The sequence below is a fragment of the Neodiprion fabricii genome, chromosome 7 (assembly GCF_021155785.1).
Source record: "Neodiprion fabricii isolate iyNeoFabr1 chromosome 7, iyNeoFabr1.1, whole genome shotgun sequence".
Lineage (NCBI taxonomy): Eukaryota > Metazoa > Arthropoda > Insecta > Hymenoptera > Diprionidae > Neodiprion > Neodiprion fabricii.
In genome coordinates this window covers 11,863,725-11,886,633 of record NC_060245.1, presented here as the reverse complement: position 1 = coordinate 11,886,633, position 22,909 = coordinate 11,863,725, and the positions used below count along the sequence as shown (strand labels likewise).

The following is a 22,909-nucleotide window of genomic DNA, read 5'->3' as shown; positions in this document are numbered from 1 at the left end:
ATGGACTATACAGGTATCAAATTCCCTGCCACTCCACATGATGTGAAAAAGCTTGAGAGATTGAATAATTTGCAAATCAATGTATACGGGATAGAATCTCAAACTTTTTCAGATCATGCAAAATCAAATAACAGCGTCATCGTGCCAATTTATTTAAGCGATCATTTGAGTACCGCGAACTTTGACACGATTCATCTTCTGATGGTTGAGAGTAACCCAGAAAATAATATGGCTCGCGAGTTGACACCAAGATTCCACTTTGCTTGGATTAAAGATCTTTCACGATTAGTGAGCAAACAATTGTCTAATCATGATGGTCGACTGTTTTTATGCGACAGATGTTTGTGTCACTTTAGTGTGAAACATGCCTACGACAATCATCGGCAAGATTGTATTATGCTGAATAAAGTACGCATGGAATTTCCCGAGTCGACGGACTTAGCATTTTCAAATTTTCGGAACAAGGGTACCGTCCCGTTTGTCGTTTACGCCGATCTCGAAAGCATATTAGAGTCTATACCGATTGACGAATTCCAAAATCACGTTTCAACCCGTAAAACACGTGATTTTCAAAAGCATATCCCGCACAGTGTAGCGTACTATGTGCATTGCGCGTACGATGAGACTCTATCGGAGTTCCATAGTAAAGGTGCCGTTGATTGCATAGATTGGTTTATGCGACAGCTTAAAGATTTATCGATTAAAGTAGAGTCACGCGTCAAAAACATGATTCCGATGGAGTCTCTTACCCAAGTGCAACACGATCGTCACATGCGCGCAGAAAATTGCTACATTTGCGGAAAGCCGTTTACCCCTGAGGAGAAAAAGTTTCACGACCACTGTCACTTCACGGGTAAATATCGTGGTGCTGCTCATAATCGGTGTAATTTGAATTTCAGAGAGACGCGCACAATTCCAATAGTTTCCCACAATTTGTCCGGTTACGATTCTCACTTTTTAATGAAATCCTTCGCGTCAACTTTTTCCGGTGAAATTACCCTGCTACCCATGAATAAGGAAAAATATATATCCTTCACGAAACGCGTTGATGGGACGATGATGCACTTGAGATTCATCGATTCGTTTCGATTTATGGCTAGCAGCATCGATAAACTTTCCAAATATTTGAATGATGCAGACAAGCCCATAACACGTAAATTTTTTAATAATCCGACTCAGTTCAGTTTGATGACCCGCAAAGGCGTTTTTCCCTATGAATACGTTAATTGTTGGGGCAACTCGATGAACCGCGATTACCTGCAAAGAAGCATTTCTACTCGCACCTCTGCGATGCAAATATTTCAGACGCCGATTACGAGCACGCTAAAAATGTTTGGGGGAATTTCATTTAGAGTCATTGGGCGGCTATTCTGATTTATGTTTAAAGACCGATGTTCTTTTGCATGACAATATTTTCGAAAATTTCCGCGCTAGCTGCTTCAAAACGTACGATTTAGATGCGTTGCACTACTACACTGCACCGGGACTTGCTTTTGACGCGATGCTTAAGCATACTAATGTAAATTTGCAACTTTTAGACAACCCTGAAATGGTGTTATTCATTGAAAGAGCCATTCGAGGCGGTGTAGCGCAATGTTCCAATCGACACGCTCGGGCCAATAATAGATTCATGAGAACAGATTTTGATCCAAGCAAAGCGGAATCGTATCTCACGTATTTTGACGTGAATAACCTGTACGGAGCGGCTATGAGCGTGCATTTACCGGTCGGCTCGTTCGAGTTAGAGTATCAGCACATCGATATAACAAGCCATCCGGACGATTCGCCGATCGGTTAATTTCTGGAGGTAGATTTGAACTATCCTGCAGAACTCCACGAGGATCACGAAGACTTGCCTCTTTGTCCCGAGCAGTTTACTCCTCCAGGTGGTAAAAACGCCAAACTCGCGACCACCCTCCACCCCAAAACAGAGTATATATTGCACTATAGAAATTTGAAGCAGTGTTTGAGTTTACAATTGAAAGTAACGAAAGTGCACAGAGCATTAAAGTTTGCACAATCGCCATGGCTCGAACCTTACATCACGCTCAACACGGACATGCGCAAGCGGTCTAGGAATGAATTTGAGAAAAACTTTTACAAACTCATGAATAACGCGGTGTTCGGCAAGACTATGAAGAACGTGCGAAATCATAAAGACGTAAAATTGGTCACAAAATGGGAGGGACGAGGTGGTGCGAGAGCGCTTATTATCAGGGCAAACTTTCACAGCTGCACCGTATTTGGCGCTGATATGGTCGTCATTGAAATGAATCGTGTCAAAGTTCACTTCGCCAAACCTATTTACGTCGGTGCATCGATTCTAGATCTGTCAAAAATCATTCTCTACGATTTCCATTATAATTATGTAAAATCCAACTTTTCGAACAGCGAGGTCAAATTGTTGTATACCGACACAGACAGCCTTATTTATCAATTTAACGTATCGAACATGTACATCATCAAACGTGATGTGGATACAATGTGTAATACCTCTGACTATCCGCCCGACAATGTGTATGGCATTTCGCTTCAAAACAAAAAACGACTAGGGCTAATGAAGGATGAAAATAATGGTAAAATTATGACAGAGTTTGTGGGACTGCGAGCAAAGCTGTGAACATTTACTACGATGGGCGGGGATGGGGAAAAAGTGAGTAAGTGCGTCAAGGGTGTAAAAAATTCTTCGATAAATAGCATCACGTTTGATGATTATAAGCGCTGTCTGATGGCTTACCAAGAGTTGACCCTCCCCCAGTGTGTGATACGGAGTAAGAAACATGGAGTAAGCACGATCGTACGAAAAAAATTGGCTCTCAGTTGGCAGGATGACAAGCGGCAATTGATACCTGCACAGACCGACACCCTACCTTGGGGGTTTGTCCCAGCCCCCCAATAGCTATAGGATAAAATTGTAGACGAAGAATTATTGTGAATATTTGCGTTCCACGCTTCGGGCGATCCGCCATCATGCCGAAACGATATTTGACTAGATTTGAAAATGTGAATTCATATACTTAACATTTATTTATTTATTTATTATCAATATATTGAGAAATTATTCGTTTTTATTCGTTTACCGTAAGAAAAGTTTTCAGAAAACGAAAAAAAGTTTTCAGAAAATGAAAAAAAGTTTTCAGAAAACGAAAAAAAGTTTTCAGGAAATGAAAAAAAGTTTTTCAGAAAACTTGTTTCCCATTTGATTTACATGTTACGTCCTCCAGACTTCATATTCCTTTCCCACGCTCTTAGTTACCTTACGCTCTGTAGTCTACCCTTATCGTTCGCGAGTCAGCAGGTTCTCCTGTAACTCGCGGCTAGCTCGCCTGCTACATCCGGCAGAAGCAGGCAGATCCATCCCAGCACTCAAGCAAGACACCTATCCCTCTAAACCAAGACCATACCCTTTTTCCCTTGACCGACTCCGTTGCATTGACCACTAATAAACAATCATTTACTTTAAATCGTTTACCTTCCCTTAATACCGATCCCTTTCTATTCCATTCCCTTCCTGCATTGGGAGTAGTAGCACGCGAGTGCACAGTCGACGTGAACGGACCCTACAATAGCCAAATAACACCTTGGCTGGGCGTGGAGTAAGCTCCGATTACCGCTCATCGGAGCCTACGCAATCTACCCCGTAACACATTAAAAAATATTATGATTTTTAAAAAAAGAACCATATCTTAAAAAAATGTTCTTATTGGTTAAAAAGCATATGTTAATTAACTATTTTTTTTTGTAATTAATTATTAATATTAAGGAATCGTTTTTTTTTTTAAATCATTACATTTGTTGTTCTTATATATCCCGCAAGAAAAACAATTTTTTATTTACATTTAATTTGTTTATTTGATAAACAATTTGTTATAAACAAATGAAATTTTTATTTTTTATTTTTTTTTCGTAACTTCAAATTAAAATAAAAACAATTATTTTAAAGTAATTAACGATATGGACCGACAGTTGAAGCTCTAACTCAATTATTTATGGTTAAAAATGACTTGAAGTATTTTTTCCGTATCTGTAATGGTTCAAAAGTTATTTAAATAATAGTTATCGTAAGCTGAAAGAAAATATGGAACTTACGAATAGTAAAATATTAAAAATTTTCTAAAAAATAGAAGAAAAATTTTTCATAAAACTTGCGATACATAGTTGTTTTTATTTTAATTCGAAGTTACGAAAAAAAAATTAAAAATAAAAATTTCATTTGTTTATAACAAATTGTTTATCAAATAAACAAATAAAATGTGAATAAGAAATTGTTTTTTTTGCAGGATATAAAAGAACAACAAATGTAATGATTTAAAAAAAAAAAAACGATTTCTTAATATTAATAATTAATTACAAAAAAAAATAGTTAATTAACAAATGCTTTTTAACCAATAAAAACCGTTTTTTAAGAAATGGTTTTTTTTTTAAAATCATAATATTTTTTAATGTTTCGAATAATAAAAAAAATTTTTTAGTCATCTCCAAAATAATGCATTTGTTCATAACAATTTTTCAAAAAATGGGAGTATAAAATTAAAAAAAAATAATTTCAGGTGGCGCTTAATGATTTAAAAGCGAAGCAATTGAAATTTTTGGAAAAAAAAAATTTTACAAACGCTTTATTGCTATTATTAATTTTTCAGTGCAGTAGATTGTTGATAATTAAGTGGAAAATTAAAATTTTTTAATTTTTCCAACGGAAATCTATTTTTTCACCTCTTTATAATAATTGTACAAAGCAAAAAAAAATTGAGCTTCTTAGTTTAACAATTACGAAGGTTTTTATGTTAACTTTCCAGTTCAAAAATTTTGTTAGTCAACTAATGGATAAAATATGAAAAAAATGCAAATAAAAATTTTTTTTGCGCGGATTATTATTTATCAACCTATTCTCAAGGTATGTGAATTTTTTCATTCCTTAATATTCATATTTAATATCTTTAAATAATTTTTTTGTTTACCGTGCCTGAATGACGCGGCGCGCGTGAACGCCAGACTGCCCGTTTTAGTACTAACATTAGGGCTCTGTAAAAATTATTAATATTGGAGATAGAGTTCCGGGAGTACGGACTTTTTTTTAGGAAATATTCTCCTCTTTAAGGATCTTTTTTCAAATTTTGAAAATTTTTTATAGTTTTTGAGATTTTTCAAAAAAACGAAAGCAATTTTTTTTTTCACTATATTGTTTATAACTTTTTCAATTTTCATCAGCGCCATTTCAATTTTCTCAAAAAGTTTCTAGACGTCAATACGAATCGAATGACATCAAAATTATAATTTTCGGTGAGCTCTGTCAAAATTTTCTAAAAATGGATCTTGTTGACTAGACTATTCTTTGAAATCTGCCCAAAAACTATGCTTGAACAACTGTTCGAAAGGAAAGCTTTATGACTACGAGGATTAAATTGTGAATTTGTACTTATTTAAATTATTTTGTTCATTCAAACAAGTTTTGTTTTAAGTGTGAAACGTATATAATTTTTGAAAAACTGGTAAATTCGAAAAATTAACGACGGAGCCAGGAATCGAACCTGGTATCTAGCGATGCTTTACCGGAGCCTTACTCCACTAGACCACCTAGCCGCCCTGACTCTGATGTCGTTAATTCCTCTCATTACCAGTAAGTTCAAATTTGTTTTCTTGTGCTGTGATAGTATATGTGAATATATAAAGTGTTTTTCCTCTTCGAGCACAACTGTAAGAATGTCTGTAAGTGTGTTTACATTTTGGGATCTTACGCTTCTTGGTGCGAAGCTCGTAAGACAGTCAATGACCGTCTAATATTGAAATGCGGATCGTCTAATATTGAAATGCGGATATGCATCGTCAATATTAATATTAATCACGAGGCAATATTCATTTTGTGAAACGTATATAATTTTTGAAAATGAATATTGCCTCGTGATTAATATTAATATTGATGATGCATATCCGCATTTCAATATTAGACGGTCATTGACTGTCTTACGAGCTTCGCACCAAGAAGCGTAAGATCCCAAAATGTAAACACACTTACAGACATTCTTACAGTTGTGCTCGAAGAGGAAGAACACTTTCTATATTCACTTTTGTTTTAAGTGTTATTTGCAAATATTTTGTTCACTATACCGAATTATTTTTTTATAGATTGTGAGTCCGACAACGAGTCTGAGCAACAGGACGAAGTCGATGAAACGTATTCGGACATAGATGATTAATTTGATGAAGAATGCGATACCGATTCACTTGAAAGTTTTAAATTGACGTGATATCATCGACAAATTGCGATAAATACAATGTTTTTTTAATTCAAATGATTTTATTTCATAAAAAAAGAAATTCAATTATTAATACACCTATCCCTACGCGCTCCGAGTAGCCGCGCGCTTGAAATCCGCCCTTCTAGCGACTGCCTGACTGTATCTGTTACATTAAATTCAGGTCCGACTGTTTTTCTCTTTAATTATACGTGATAATTAAGTAACGAACAAATTCTTCGCCAGTACAAAACCTTCGTACCGATCTAGTTATCGCGACTACTTATGCAACGTGTTGACTCGCCGCGTGCCGCAGCTTCGTGGTCTGACCACTTGCTCACATTTGGTCGTATTATAAACAAGTTTAGCGCCAACTTTCGACTATTAAAAAACACTTTCAGTGTATGTGATGATTTAACATACTTGAAAGTGAGCCACCGTCAGGTGTCGCTCTATCTGACCTTACGAGTGAGTGCTGACTCATGAACACCCTTAATTAATCTATTTCATATTGAATTATGAGTCATTACAAAACTCTCGCAGTTGTTTACCAAGAGCTCTTCAACTACAAGGTCCGTCTTGTATCCCTGGCTATTTCGGCAAATTTGCTTGGCGATTGCGGACCGGGCAGTTATATTACAAGTTATATAACTATAATTATATTGCGGTCATAGACATATTTTGAAATGTTGCAATAAAATATAACATTTTTTAAGTGTAACATTTCTGGATTATTTCTGAAATATTTCGAGTCGTATGAACAATTACGAGACATCGTGATATCTGCGTATGTTACAGTTACATGAAATTTGTGAAATGCACGAAAAGAGTATTAAAAGACATACGATATACATGGATTTGTGCTTGTTGTGTAATTTCATGATGTAATGGAAACATTGCAACTTCGAATCAGCGAGACGCCTGTGTCGTATAGAATTTACATGACAGTTGAAATGTAATGGTGTCTTTACAGTATGTCACAGTGCTACAAATATGTGAAAAATGTTCCTGGGAAGATAATATCAATTCTTCGTCACGGCTATGAAATTTGGTTCACTGACTACACCTTATCCATTTTACACATTGAATTAACCTCATGAAACCACGTAGTTGTATCCAGCCAAGTCCGTTTCATTATTTTCATATTGGCATAAAACAAGGCATTATTTGATTGTATTGATTAGATCAAAATCGAGAGTTCGTATACGGATGAGTAACATTTCTATAAGAATTTCTCTGAAATTTTTTTTATGTGTGCAGCCAGTTCTGTCTCATTTCAAATGAATTGTCGAACCAATATGTATTTCATTCAACAAAATATCTTGGCCATGGCATACCTTGGGCAAACATTGATGCTCTTTGCTGGGCGGCAGCGATGGCCATGGCGTTGAGTCCACTGGCCCCCGGAGTTGCGTAGACGTCATAGGCGGAGGCCCTCCTGGGCAGTTGAACTGGCAGATTAAGTCCCGCATCGGTATGAACGGGCTGACTGGAACCGGAAACGCCCCCCGACTTTACCTCATCGTCGTAAGACCTTTGCCTCGCGACGCGAGACTTTCGCCGGATAGTACCACCGCTACGCTTGGAGTGACGCCGTCTTTCTTCCTCCTCATCAGCGTTGAGGTCTTCTGTCAGCTCAAAATCTGGAATTTATCATCATTCACAGGGTGAATTGTTACTAAAATCGACTCAGGGATTATCCGCAAGAAATTGCTTCAAGCGCATGAAAAAGAATTACGCAGTAACGAAAGACCGATTTTGAAATTAGCAAACCTCAAAAATTCTGGTACATACGTATAGATTGTTTTGGCTCGTTTCTAATCCCACGTATAGTGATGACGGATTTTCCGAAAGGGGTGAGTCGGATTGCCCTGATTTCATGAAATTCGATGACAAACTTTCAATTCAATGGTTCCTGTGCAGTCCCGAGATTTTGAACGATTTACTTTCATCATCTTTTTTGCGAATTATACATATGTGTAGCCTGTTCTGAAACGATTTTTTTGCAATGCTCATCACTTATACTGGACAAAGGATTAAACAGGCGAATAACACCAGAAAACAAATTTTAGAGGTCATTTACGTGGACCCGTTATGTCGACTATATCGTAAGTCAGGAGAGATTAAAACCATGAATTCAACACTAAATGCCCTAAGCCCCTGAAGAATTTAAGAGGTACTTAGAAATGTTTTGTTGCTCAATGCCAAGGACCATTTGAACAAGTGTCAAACTGATACACTTCGAGGAAGATGATAACGGAAAACACAATCATCATTGAACTGTGTTGAATTTAGCATCAAATGGTACGAGAAAATCCTAATTGAGTGTCAATTTACAAATGATACAAATTTTTTATGAATACCCGAGGTAACAGGGACGATAGAAAGATGCCGAGAAAAGCAACAAGAGAGGTATGGCAAAGCCAGTTCTGGCAAACACTTTTTTTATGGGCAAGCTCCCCCATACGCAAACCCTTGAAGGTTACCCCTCTCCCCTCATAAAATAAAATGTGCTCGGCCGATCAATTGTCGGTAAAAAAAATCCCCCAAATGACCATGATCGTTGATAAAAAATCCCCGGAATTGCCGTAGTTTTTATCTCTCGTGCGTTATTCGTCGATAAGAAGTCTTTCGGAACTGCCCGACGAATTTCAACTTGACGTTGAGCGGCCCGCGGTCAAAGGATTTTGGGGCAATTATGAATTCTGAAAGGTTCTGTAAGCGTTAGAAAGACCCGCTGTGGCCTAGAAAGGATTTAAGGTCGACAAACAATTCTCGGAATCGTCCGACGAAAACAATGCTTGGAATCGTTGGACTAGTTTCGACTTGAAGTTGAGCGGCCTGTGGTCAAAGGATTTTGGAGCGCCGTTGAATTCTGGCAATTTCTGAAATGAACTCTCAACTAGTAGGACAGAGGTTCAATTAACGCCTGATATTGATGATGAAAAGTAGTTTATTGAAGAAAACATAAAATTACAGTTTTACGTAGAATTTTTGATCACAGATCGCTGAACGGCAAGTTGAAATACGCCGGACGATTCCGAGAATTGTTTGTCGGCCTTAATTCAATCAGGGTCGTTGCATGAGCCTCCAAACGTCGTACCTTCCCCTCGAAACCTCTTGATCGTCGGAGAATCTTCTCGAACCTTCTGGAACCTCAACCCGACACGTGCGAAGATTCTCGGTCGTTCGTCCGAGGATTCACGGGGTGTGCTCGAAACCCTGAGGATTCATGGTCGATGCGCATGGTGACTGAGAGCGCTATTCATCTGGTGAGGGTAAGAGCTACGGTAACACGTAGCTAATTTCAAGCACTTTTTATTAATGAAGAACGCACGACGGATAAGAACTATGGCAATTTCTAAGATTTTTTCACCAACGATCATGGTCGTTTGGGGGATTTGTTACCGGCGATCATGGTCATTGGGGAGATTTTTTTACTGACGATCGATCGACACAGCATATTTTATCTTACGAGGGGTGGGGGTAACCTTCAAGGGTTTGCCTCTAGGGGAGTTTTCCGGTGAAAAAGATGTTTGTATCCAGAACCGGCCTTGCTATACTACTAACAAACATGTGGGTCTTTCCAGTCTAACTGAACACGCTCATTGATACCGATCGTTTTCGAATTTTGAATTGTAACGTCCAGCATACCACTTCTCTCTATTTTTCCTACTCGCTAACTCTCCCACAGTTCTTACATTAATCTCATGGTCTCTGTCCTGTCCTCTTATCTCTACGTAGTCTCACGCTATTCACTATCACGCTTACTCATCAAATTCCATTCCCTACTCCTAGCATTGTCACACCTTTTCTGCACCCGTACGTTTTACGTCTCGAGGAACACTTCTATTCTAACTCTCAACAACGTCACATCTAGACTTCTTACATAGCTTCATACAACACACTTCGTTTTTACCGTCATCTGAACTTCCTCGAAATAAATATATTAGTAATATCTCAAACAAACCCTACGTTATTCGATCCTCATCCTGATTTCCGGTTGTCCTGGAACTTAAAAGCGAAGCCAACCAGTTTACTCTTACCGCTCATGAGTAACTCTACTCACGGACGTAACAGAATCTTGTAGTGTACATTCAAACTAGCACTTATGATTTCTTTACATTTGCTATCTCAACCTTCCGTGAAAAAAATATTTAACAAGTCGTTCACATAGTTTCTATGTCTACGTGTTACGATACCGAAAAATTAAGTTTTTTCTCGAAGTGCAACACCTCCAATTTAGAAAATAATTCATTTTATATATATTGTAACGGACAGTTGTTCAAAATCGCATCAACACCAACAGTGCCCGTGACATACACGAATCATGACAATAACTGACACAGACAGCTGAACGGGACGACCATCGACATCGACCGTGACCTGCTAACGTCCAAAATAATAAACAAAGACGACGGACGTTGACAAACGAATACCAGTACGATAACCCACAACAGAACACACAAATAGGGAAATGACGTCGATAGGATAATCCAACAACAGCTTCGGGAGAGTATAAAACTGGAGGACCACGAAGAGCGGTTACCAGTTGTCCGGAAAGCGCCGAACTGCGTTACAAAGTAGACGGATAGTCAAAGTTATTAGACCAGTTGTCCGGCATAGCGCCGAGCTGAGTCATTATTGTACGAGGCGTTTCTCGTCGAGAGAGCGTTATCGAATTTAGCTTTACGATATTTAGGGAGGAAATTCAAGCAAAGAGCTTAGTCCAAAATTTGAAAAGTGTATAGAAATTTGAGTTCACGATAGCCTGGGACGTCTAGAGGAAATATTGAGTAGAGCCGCGTATTTAACGTTGAGCTGTAGGGAAATTTAGGAGCAGAACCGACGAATTCTGATAGTTTTATGATTTCTTTAATTTTATTTTTATTTTTTTTGTTCTCTATGGTTATATTTTGTAAAACCACATCATTGTCTACTGATAAAGACCATTGTACTTGAATTAATAGTTATTGAAACATATGTTCCATTTAAACATGCACTCGTCTGTCTCGCTGTCAACACATTTCTCGAACACATAGCTTCACCTTGAAAAGAGGAGGGGAATAAACCAACAGCCAGTCAAGGTATTCCCTGGTCTGAAAGGTTGGGGGGTGTTTTGGGTCAATAACTCATAACAAAATATAGGCAGGCGGCTCTGTTTACTCCGAGTTCGCGATTAGAAGGGAGTACCGGAAAACCCGTATCTCCGATTAGGTGACATACGCCTCTCTCACTTATCTCTAGTTTAAAGCAACGGTCTACAAGCCCTTGTCTTACTGAAGGAAGCAACGGGCGGAGGTGCCTGTTCATGTATCCAGGCGGCTTTGTTGATACCTAATATATATATATATATATATATATATATATATATATATATATATATATATATATATATATATATATATATATATATATATATATATATTGTAACCAATATTTTTATATATTTGAGGGTAAGAACGATATAACGATAATTGGTTACCCTACGGCGCAGTCGCTAACCTAAATAATTAGATGGAGAGAGATACTAAGGGAAAAAGATACAATTGTTGGGCGCCAGACGCACATGCGTCAACAATAGATAATTAGAGAAAAAGACAAAGGTAAAGGTAAAGGTAATAGATAAAGGTAAGGTCAGGTTCTACGATGGTTTTGCACAGTTCGCTCAGAGAGACAAGATAATGGTAGAGGGGCGGAGTCGAATCCAATAGATAAAATAAGAAACAGGTGAAGCAGGAATAATATCAAATATATTAAACAAGAAGCGATAAGTTTACTGACAAGCAAGTAGCTGAAGAGTTGGCGATACAAGTACGATAAATGCGATAATTAACAATAGTTACAGCCAGAGAAAGGTTAAGCCAGAGAGTCAACAATTAACGGAACGTTTTCCGAATAAGCGGGAAATATGAGCAAGCTCGCGATACTAAAGGTAATGATTAACACGGTTTTACGATAGATAGGCAGAGCAGAAGAGATACACTGTACTTAAATTAAGCGGTAAGCAAATAAATCATAAAATGTGAAAGCGATTATAACACATGCGAAATACAATAATTGAAATAGTTATCACATTACCAGAATAATCAGAAATAGGCAGACAAGGAATTATGAATTACAAGGTAGATTCAAGCGACAGGTCAAATAGAAAATTATTATAAAATATAGAGAATAAAAGATAATACGTAGTCTATAGTTTGCGGTAAGTGCGAGAGAAAGATAGATAATATTCGGTACGATAAAAGGCAATTCAAGATAAGACAAACAATATTCAAGATAATTAATAGGCAACGTACGGCAAACCAAATAGACTACGGACAACTACGATCAGCGATATTAGCGAAGAAAATAGTGAAAAAGATGTTATGCGATACGGCACAATACTCCAATGTCAAATGAACGACGAACGGGACCGCGCAGCGATATAAGATCGCTCCCGCGGTACTCTCACTAAGATACAATAATCAACGATCATAGGTAAAGAGACAGATAGAAATTAATCAGAGAAAATATAACAAAATAGCAATGCTCAATAGCTAAGATAAAAATTGATCCTTTAACGGAACGCGCTGCTAGACAGCGATATTAGACATTCAAATATTCTAAAAGAGAAAGATAATAAGATAAACAGTAGTCACTCCAATGCGTAAGCAATAGTCAATCAGTCGCGAAGTTACTTGCAATAAGACAGAAAAAGGGACAAGATAAGAGATACGAGAGAATAAGGTACGAGCCCAGGTGGCTCAAGCAGACCAACTGCAAGATAAAGAGAAAAGATACGAGCCCAATTGGCTCAAGCAGACCAACTGCAAGGTAAAGAGAGAAAGGGATAAAGGTAAAGGTACGATATATTGCAAGTAATCTCGTGGCTTCACAAAATAGAAAAGGAACCTCACTTACGTAAAAGAAGATCTAACAGGTGCGAGAGAAAGCGATGCGATAGCGGTAATCAAAGCGATAATGGGAACACTGGTACAATTAACAAAGCTGAAGGTCGGATTAATAAAGGCGCTAGTACGAAACTGGAAGTCGAGTTACAAAAGGCACGTCTGCTATGTTTGGTAACTGAACGTAGAGTGTGACGAGATGAGCGATGATCCTGATTTTCGTCGAGCTGCTGTCACGTGATTCTTCCCAAAATTTGCGGTATTTTAATTGGACCAGCAGGTCGCGTGGCCTGGTCCACGGATAGGTGGCGATAATCCCTCGCCGCTTGTTTTTCTTTTCCCTCGACGACAGGTATCGAGGTATCGGGACGTCGGAAGGTGGTTAGAGATGTTTTCCTTCAGCTATGCGGTATCGTTGGTGAGAGGGGGGGGGGGGGGGGGGGGTCGTACTGCTCAGGTATTGCGATATTGAGGTGTGCGGCAATGTTACGTCACCGGTCTCCTGGACTTGCGACCGACTGTAACTCACTCCTTGCTTTACTGGTACTCCCCGTTGTAGCTATTTCGTCGGCGCTGCATCCCGGCCCTCGCTCATGGAAGCCCTCATGCCGGAACGATCTGGTGGTGATGGCCCTCAACCCGGATCCCCACACTAGATCCACCAGATCCACGTGGTCAGCATATCATTAGCCTATTCCACGCCGCAGTCCTTCGATAAGACGGTTCGTTAAGAGAAAACCGTCTTCTATTGGATAGTCAACGACTTAGTAGATGTTAGGGTCGGTTCAGCTCCAGGCTGATAAGTATCGTCGACGGGAGGCTTCGTTGTGTTTTTGACGCACAGCCCTGTACGCCGCCTGACGATGCATCCGAGCGGTAGAAGCATTCGTTCGTGGTTCGGCTCCTGGCCGATAAGTCTCAAATAGTTGGAGGTGCTGTTGTGCATCACGCACGACCCTTTTCGACAACTAGATAGGCATCCATCGGGAGTGGTTTCAGCGGTATTCGTTCGTCTGTAGTCGGTGGTGTTGATGTTGAGCTGGTACGTGACCCCTGTCAGGCAGTGTCCTGGTATCTTGACGTGAAGGTCTCGTGGATGGTTCTCGAAGAGCATTACAGAATTAGAAAATAGCATACAATTAGCTTAGTAAAGGGAAATCAACTTAAAGATAATTAGTCGTTCATTTTTGGAGTATTGGCCTCAGACGTGCTTTCGTTATTTTTAGCGATATTTGTACCTAGGGGAATGCGATAATTAAATAAAGTGACGGGGTACGAAATACCGCGTCACAATATATATATATATATACATATATATATATATATATATATATATTGAACGAGCTTTTCACCTCACCCGGGGAAAAGTGGGATAAGCCCAGAGGCAGGTTTACAAAAGTGGCGTTCTCCAACACGGAAATCAAAATGGTAGCTGCTCGGTGATGCGACGGCGAGACAGAAGTTGGGCGCCAGGCAGAGAGCCAAAAAAGAGCTGATGCTTTCGCAAACACCTGAGAAGTCAACTAAGCTACCAATTCAACGACTCGCACGGCAACTCTTAAGAATAGCAAGCAGCAAAACTACACTGTGATGATACTCGACGACTGAATGTGACTGGTTGGTGGGCGATGAGGAGAACGTAAGGATGGAGATGAAATAGTATTAAATGAATCAACAGATTTTGGATGTCCAACCAGCGTATTTATTAAATCAAAACCATAGCACAAGGCAGAGGGCAAAACAAATTAGATAACGACAACGGCAAACGAATTCATTGGTGCCGGCATGCGTCGATACAATCCAGAATGAATTATAGTAAAATAATGTGGCAGTTGATAACAAATAACAGATTCAAAACAAGCGATAACTAATGTAACAAAGGCAAATTCAAGCAATGCTGTTATTAATAGCTGTTACTCCGCAAAATACGAGCCAGCACTCGGCATCAACGGCACGGGTGCACACACACACGCACACTCTCCTCTCTTTCTCGTATGCACTCACGCGCCAGCTGGTGCACGGCCGAGAAGTGGCACAGCACACGACGGGTCCAGTCTTTAAATCTTGCAAAATAAGAGCGGCGGAAGGATAGGGAACGACGATTCAGAGCTCTTTACTATTCCTTAAGGTGCTTTTAAATTTGCGTGAAAACTCCGATGCGGCCCCTTTCCAACGCGGTAATGCAGAGCAGAGTACCAAGGTACCTCCACACACCGCGAGGTGGGGCAGCGCGCATCTTCTAACCAGGTTCAATGGTAGAAACCTGCATAGAAGACGCCCGCTGCATTGTGAAAATTCGTGATTCTTTTACAACAATGCTCATCAGCATCGCAAGGTATGCAAACGATTGTATAAAACCATGATCCGATTATGGAAATTATTAACGTACATGAATGTACGTCAATTCTGCATTCGACGAATGTCAAGTTAACGAAAAACCAAACTGTGATTTCATTAGTAAAATATTGTTTTTGCAACACTGTGCATAAAAATCAATTTTACACCTTGCAGGCGTAAAATAAAAAATTCGTTTTTTTACATTCAAACATCCTAATGATACACAGGAAAGAAAATTAGAGGGCCCTAAAATGCGGGCGTAAAATGATAACTGAAATTTCTTACGCCTGCATTTGAAAATTAAGTTCATAATCAATTGGACACTTCAAATCCTACCTTACCGACTCTACCAATAATATGTCCATGAGTGTGTGTGTCACCCGCTTCCATGCGTAACCATATAATCAGTCCCGCTTTGATTATCCACGATACAACACGTGGTCAATCTTTCCGTGTAATCGTTAGTATAAAATGAGTGATAGTGACTCTATTCCGGACGGTATTTTGGCAACAGCTGAAGATGCGGTGAGCCAATTGCTTCCAGATAAATCGAAGATTATTTATCGCGCGTGTTACGATGATTTTCGAAAGTGGATGAAAAATAACAAAACAAACTCTTTCGATGAAAAAGTGTTTTTGGCATACTTTCACGGACTTTCACAAAACTTTGTATCTTCGACTCTATGGTCGAAATATTCAATGTTGAAAACAATGTTGAACATTGAACATACCATAGACATCAGTAGCTACAATAAGTTGCAAGTTTACTTGAAAAAATTGCACACCAAATACACACCGAAAAAAGCCAAAGTTTTTTCACCAGCTGAAATAAAAACATTTCTAGAAGAAGCTCCTGACAAAGAATTTTTGGCTACAAAGGTAAGTTTTTAAATTTTCGTGTAAAAAAGAAAAGAAAAGAAAAGAAAAGAAAACATTCAATCACGGTGAATGAATATTTACATTGATTACAGGATAAGAGATAGTTTTGCGTTGGTGAATGCTATTAGGGATCTTCGTCTTCCAGCTGATTATATTTTAGTTTCACTGGATGTTATATCCTTATTCACTAATGTACCACAAGATCTGGCAATCAACGCCATCAAACAGCGTTGGCATCAGCTGGTGGACAAAATTCCGGTCCCACGTAATGAACTCTTAAAGGCATTACAAATATGTTTTAAGGCTGCCATATTTAAATTTAACCATCACATATATGCCCAAACGTTTGGCTTACCTATGGGCTCACCGCTCTCTCCAATTTTGTCTGATTTGGTTTTGGATGACCTTGAACAACACTGTCTTAATAAACTTGACTTCAAGCCTGCATTCTTTTTCAGATACGTAGACGACATAATTACAGCTGTCCCTTCGCATAAAGTCGCCGATACGCTTTCAGTTTTTAATAGTTTCCATCCGAGACTACAATTTACATCCGAATTAGAGTCTAATCGCCAAATCAGCTTTTTAGATGTACTGATTATCAATGACAATCAGCTCATTAAAACTGATTGGTTCCACAAGGCTACTTGGTCACAAAGGTATTTAAATTACCTTTCTCACCATCCCAAATCATACAAAATTGGAACGATCAATTGTTTAGTTGACAGAGCGATCCGACTCTCAAGCATGGAATTTCACGAAAAAAATTTGTCCTTAATTCAGCAGGTACTATGTAAGAATGACTATCCTTCTCGCCTGCTTAACAAACATATAAAGTTCAAATATGATTCCATCTTGGCATCTACCAGCCCCAACAACAATCTCGATGCAACTACTACACAGACCATTCAAAAAAACTATATTTCCATCCCTTATGTAGCGGGTCTGTTTGAGTCTCTTAATAGAACATTCTCTAAATACAAAATTCAATTTGTGGGCAAATGCGCACATGATTTATCCTCGATGTTCGATTCGGGCAAAGACCCCTTACCCCTGGTCAATCGCTCGTGTGTAGTTTACAAAATACCTTGCAATCATTGCAACAAGGCTTACATAGGTCAAACTAGTAGACAACTACACACCAGGATAACCGAACATAGACGCAACATCCACGAACACGAGGATAATTATACTGCATTGACGAGACATGCCATCGATTTCGACCACTCTTTTAACTATTCTCAAGCTAGTATTATTGATGTCGAACCTTTGTATTATAATAGGCTTCTGTTGGAAATGTGCAATATCGTAGCACATCCTAATTCTGTCAACCGTAAACAAGACATAGAACATCTAAGCAATATTTACACCTCTGTGATACGACCTTCGTAATTTGTCCATTACCGACTGAGCTTGCTCTTGATTTTACCTTCTTAACACAAAAAAATTTTTTGTTTTTCTGTCTAACCCGTTGACTCTGCGTTGCTCTGATAACTATTGAGATCGACCTCTTCCCACTACACATTAGACGTTCCACTGTGCTTATGTGCTCTGACTCAACCATAACGGCTGTGCATTTTAATTCTTTTAACATACCAACTATAAATATGAATTCGTGGGAGTTACGTGTTGCTAACGCAGTGTTTTCGTTTTCTGTAGTTTTTGACTATTTGTTCTATTTATTCTTAATTATCAACACGCATTAATTAATCGGAAGTGTTATCACATATGAGGTAATTTCTCTTTTATACTTCTTCAACATCTTTGCATATCAGTTACATCAATATGTCTTACTTTGCCAAACCTATTTGTATATCATTTTTATTTGTTCGTGACAGATATTTAAATAAAATTGTTCTGAAGAGGGCCCCCACCAGGGCCGAAACGTTAACACGATAAAAAGTGTTTTTGAGTTGTGACCTTCATATCCAAGAATAACTGTAATCAACAAATCTCCAAGGTCAAGATAATTCTTCTTCATCATATTAACGGAATAAAACGTGGGAACCATGGGGTTTTTTCATGACATCTCTCTTGTATACGGAAAGACTTTGGCGGGGAAGCTGAGACGTTGGGCCACCATATCTGAGTCCTTGTTGAAGCTAAAAAACCACCGCATCTTTCTTCTCAACTGCAAGAAAAGATCGTTTCTACCAACTCACTTAAAATTCCCTAAACTTATTTCGAACGGTATTAATTTTAAAATGTCTAAGTCGCGTTCTGTTTACACACACAATGTATACAAATTTCAAAGGTCGGTACTCAATCTTGAGATTAGTGACGCTCACGCGACCATCGTTAAGTACCAAAATATTTTGTTGTCTCTGGAGAATGACATCTTAATCGAATTACCGGTTGAAGTGTCAAAAAAATTCTTTGACACGCAACACTTGAAATTAGAACCGGCTTTCAACGCTTATAAGACGGCCAATATCAACAAGCTAGCTAGTCTGATCAACAACAAAAAACGACTCAATTCTAATCCAATTGACACGACCTCTGAAAATTGGTTAGTAAACCTCAGTAGCACCGAGATTCCGGCCAATGTTATTGACGTACTAAAAATGGGACCTAAATATGGCATTCCTTTTAAGAATAATCGCATTCCAACCAATAAACTCATATCGGATTTCGAATCTAAGATCTCTTGCATTCCTTCTAATTCTCGCAATACGGCTCGGCAAGATTTCACCAATACAGTAAAAAAGTTCATTAACACTCCTGCTCCCTTTGACGCCGATAAGAATGTCCTTCACAAAAAAATCAAAGAAACCAAGATCTTCCAAAACAACAATAAGGACTTGCTTTTCTTGAAAGCGGATAAGGGAAACAAGACTGTGGTTATGAACAAACTAATGTACGAGGCCAAAATGTTGCAACAACTATCTAACAATAATTCTTATAAAGTCGTTAGATATGATCTCACTTCTACTCTGCAACAAGAAGTAAAAAAACTAACAACCGATTGGGTCAATAGCAAATTTATCTCTAATCAACTAAGACGTCAAATTGCTAAAACGGACTGCCTACCACCTAGAGCTTATGGATTACCGAAAATCCATAAACCTGATACACCGGTACGAATCATTGTGTCCTTCACTGATAGTCCGACGATCAATTTGGCTCGTTTTCTTAGTAAATGGATAGGTAATAACATCATACCACCTTTATCACGGATAAGAGATAGTTTTGCGTTGGTGAATGCTATTAGGGATCTTCGTCTTCCAGCTGATTATATTTTAGTTTCACTGGATGTTATATCCTTATTCACTAATGTACCACAAGATCTGGCAATCAACGCCATCAAACAGCGTTGGCATCAGCTGGTGGACAAAATTCCGGTCCCACGTAATGAACTCTTAAAGGCATTACAAATATGTTTTAAGGCTGCCATATTTAAATTTAACCATCACATATATGCCCAAACGTTTGGCTTACCTATGGGCTCACCGCTCTCTCCAATTTTGTCTGATTTGGTTTTGGATGACCTTGAACAACACTGTCTTAATAAACTTGACTTCAAGCCTGCATTCTTTTTCAGATACGTAGACGACATAATTACAGCTGTCCCTTCGCATAAAGTCGCCGATACGCTTTCAGTTTTTAATAGTTTCCATCCGAGACTACAATTTACATCCGAATTAGAGTCTAATCGCCAAATCAGCTTTTTAGATGTACTGATTATCAATGACAATCAGCTCATTAAAACTGATTGGTTCCACAAGGCTACTTGGTCACAAAGGTATTTAAATTACCTTTCTCACCATCCCAAATCATACAAAATTGGAACGATCAATTGTTTAGTTGACAGAGCGATCCGACTCTCAAGCATGGAATTTCACGGAAAAAATTTGTCCTTAATTCAGCAGGTACTATGTAAGAATGACTATCCTTCTCGCCTGCTTAACAAACATATAAAGTTCAAATATGATTCCATCTTGGCATCTACCAGCCCCAACAACAATCTCGATGCAACTACTACACAGACCATTCAAAAAAACTATATTTCCATCCCTTATGTAGCGGGTCTGTTTGAGTCTCTTAATAGAACATTCTCTAAATACAAAATTCAATTTGTGGGCAAATGCGCACATGATTTATCCTCGATGTTCGATTCGGGCAAAGACCCCTTACCCCTGGTCAATCGCTCGTGTGTAGTTTACAAAATACCTTGCAATCATTGCAACAAGGCTTACATAGGTCAAACTAGTAGACAACTACACACCAGGATAACCGAACATAGACGCAACATCCACGAACACGAGGATAATTATACTGCATTGACGAGACATGCCATCGATTTCGACCACTCTTTTAACTATTCTCAAGCTAGTATTATTGATGTCGAACCTTTGTATTATAATAGGCTTCTGTTGGAAATGTGCAATATCGTAGCACATCCTAATTCTGTCAACCGTAAACAAGACATAGAACATCTAAGCAATATTTACACCTCTGTGATACGACCTTCGTAATTTGTCCATTACCGACTGAGCTTGCTCTTGATTTTACCTTCTTAACACAAAAAAATTTTTTGTTTTTCTGTCTAACCCGTTGACTCTGCGTTGCTCTGATAACTATTGAGATCGACCTCTTCCCACTACACATTAGACGTTCCACTGTGCTTATGTGCTCTGACTCAACCATAACGGCTGTGCATTTTAATTCTTTTAACATACCAACTATAAATATGAATTCGTGGGAGTTACGTGTTGCTAACGCAGTGTTTTCGTTTTCTGTAGTTTTTGACTATTTGTTCTATTTATTCTTAATTATCAACACGCATTAATTAATCGGAAGTGTTATCACATATGAGGTAATTTCTCTTTTATACTTCTTCAACATCTTTGCATATCAGTTACATCAATATGTCTTACTTTGCCAAACCTATTTGTATATCATTTTTATTTGTTCGTGACAGATATTTAAATAAAATTGTTCTGAAGAGGGCCCCCACCAGGGCCGAAACGTTAACACGATAAAAAGTGTTTTTGAGTTGTGACCTTCATATCCAAGAATAACTGTAATCAACAAATCTCCAAGGTCAAGATAATTCTTCTTCATCATATTAACGGAATAAAACGTGGGAACCATGGGGTTTTTTCATGACATCTCTCTTGTATACGGAAAGACTTTGGCGGGGAAGCTGAGACGTTGGGCCACCATATCTGAGTCCTTGTTGAAGCTAAAAAACCACCGCATCTTTCTTCTCAACTGCAAGAAAAGATCGTTTCTACCAACTCACTTAAAATTCCCTAAACTTATTTCGAACGGTATTAATTTTAAAATGTCTAAGTCGCGTTCTGTTTACACACACAATGTATACAAATTTCAAAGGTCGGTACTCAATCTTGAGATTAGTGACGCTCACGCGACCATCGTTAAGTACCAAAATATTTTGTTGTCTCTGGAGAATGACATCTTAATCGAATTACCGGTTGAAGTGTCAAAAAAATTCTTTGACACGCAACACTTGAAATTAGAACCGGCTTTCAACGCTTATAAGACGGCCAATATCAACAAGCTAGCTAGTCTGATCAACAACAAAAAACGACTCAATTCTAATCCAATTGACACGACCTCTGAAAATTGGTTAGTAAACCTCAGTAGCACCGAGATTCCGGCCAATGTTATTGACGTACTAAAAATGGGACCTAAATATGGCATTCCTTTTAAGAATAATCGCATTCCAACCAATAAACTCATATCGGATTTCGAATCTAAGATCTCTTGCATTCCTTCTAATTCTCGCAATACGGCTCGGCAAGATTTCACCAATACAGTAAAAAAGTTCATTAACACTCCTGCTCCCTTTGACGCCGATAAGAATGTCCTTCACAAAAAAATCAAAGAAACCAAGATCTTCCAAAACAACAATAAGGACTTGCTTTTCTTGAAAGCGGATAAGGGAAACAAGACTGTGGTTATGAACAAACTAATGTACGAGGCCAAAATGTTGCAACAACTATCTAACAATAATTCTTATAAAGTCGTTAGATATGATCTCACTTCTACTCTGCAACAAGAAGTAAAAAAAAAAAAAAAAAAAAAAACTAACAACCGATTGGGTCAATAGCAAATTTATCTCTAATCAACTAAGACGTCAAATTGCTAAAACGGACTGCCTACCACCTAGAGCTTATGGATTACCGAAAATCCATAAACCTGATACACCGGTACGAATCATTGTGTCCTTCACTGATAGTCCGACGATCAATTTGGCTCGTTTTCTTAGTAAATGGATAGGTAATAACATCATACCACCTTTATCACGGATAAGAGATAGTTTTGCGTTGGTGAATGCTATTAGGGATCTTCGTCTTCCAGCTGATTATATTTTAGTTTCACTGGATGTTATATCCTTATTCACTAATGTACCACAAGATCTGGCAATCAACGCCATCAAACAGCGTTGGCATCAGCTGGTGGACAAAATTCCGGTCCCACGTAATGAACTCTTAAAGGCATTACAAATATGTTTTAAGGCTGCCATATTTAAATTTAACCATCACATATATGCCCAAACGTTTGGCTTACCTATGGGCTCACCGCTCTCTCCAATTTTGTCTG

At 38.5% G+C, this 22,909-nt stretch overlaps 1 protein-coding gene across 1 annotated transcript in view; it reads right to left on the bottom strand.

The window, feature by feature from the left end:
• LOC124186843 (regulating synaptic membrane exocytosis protein 1) overlaps nucleotides 1-22,909 on the bottom strand; it is a 1,552,625-nt gene that overhangs the window by 637,091 nt on the left and 892,625 nt on the right. Inside the window, exon 8 of the mRNA XM_046578894.1 lies at nucleotides 7,571-7,876. Within this exon, the coding sequence (XP_046434850.1) occupies nucleotides 7,571-7,876 (306 nt within the window). The remainder of the gene's footprint in view (nucleotides 1-7,570; nucleotides 7,877-22,909) is intronic.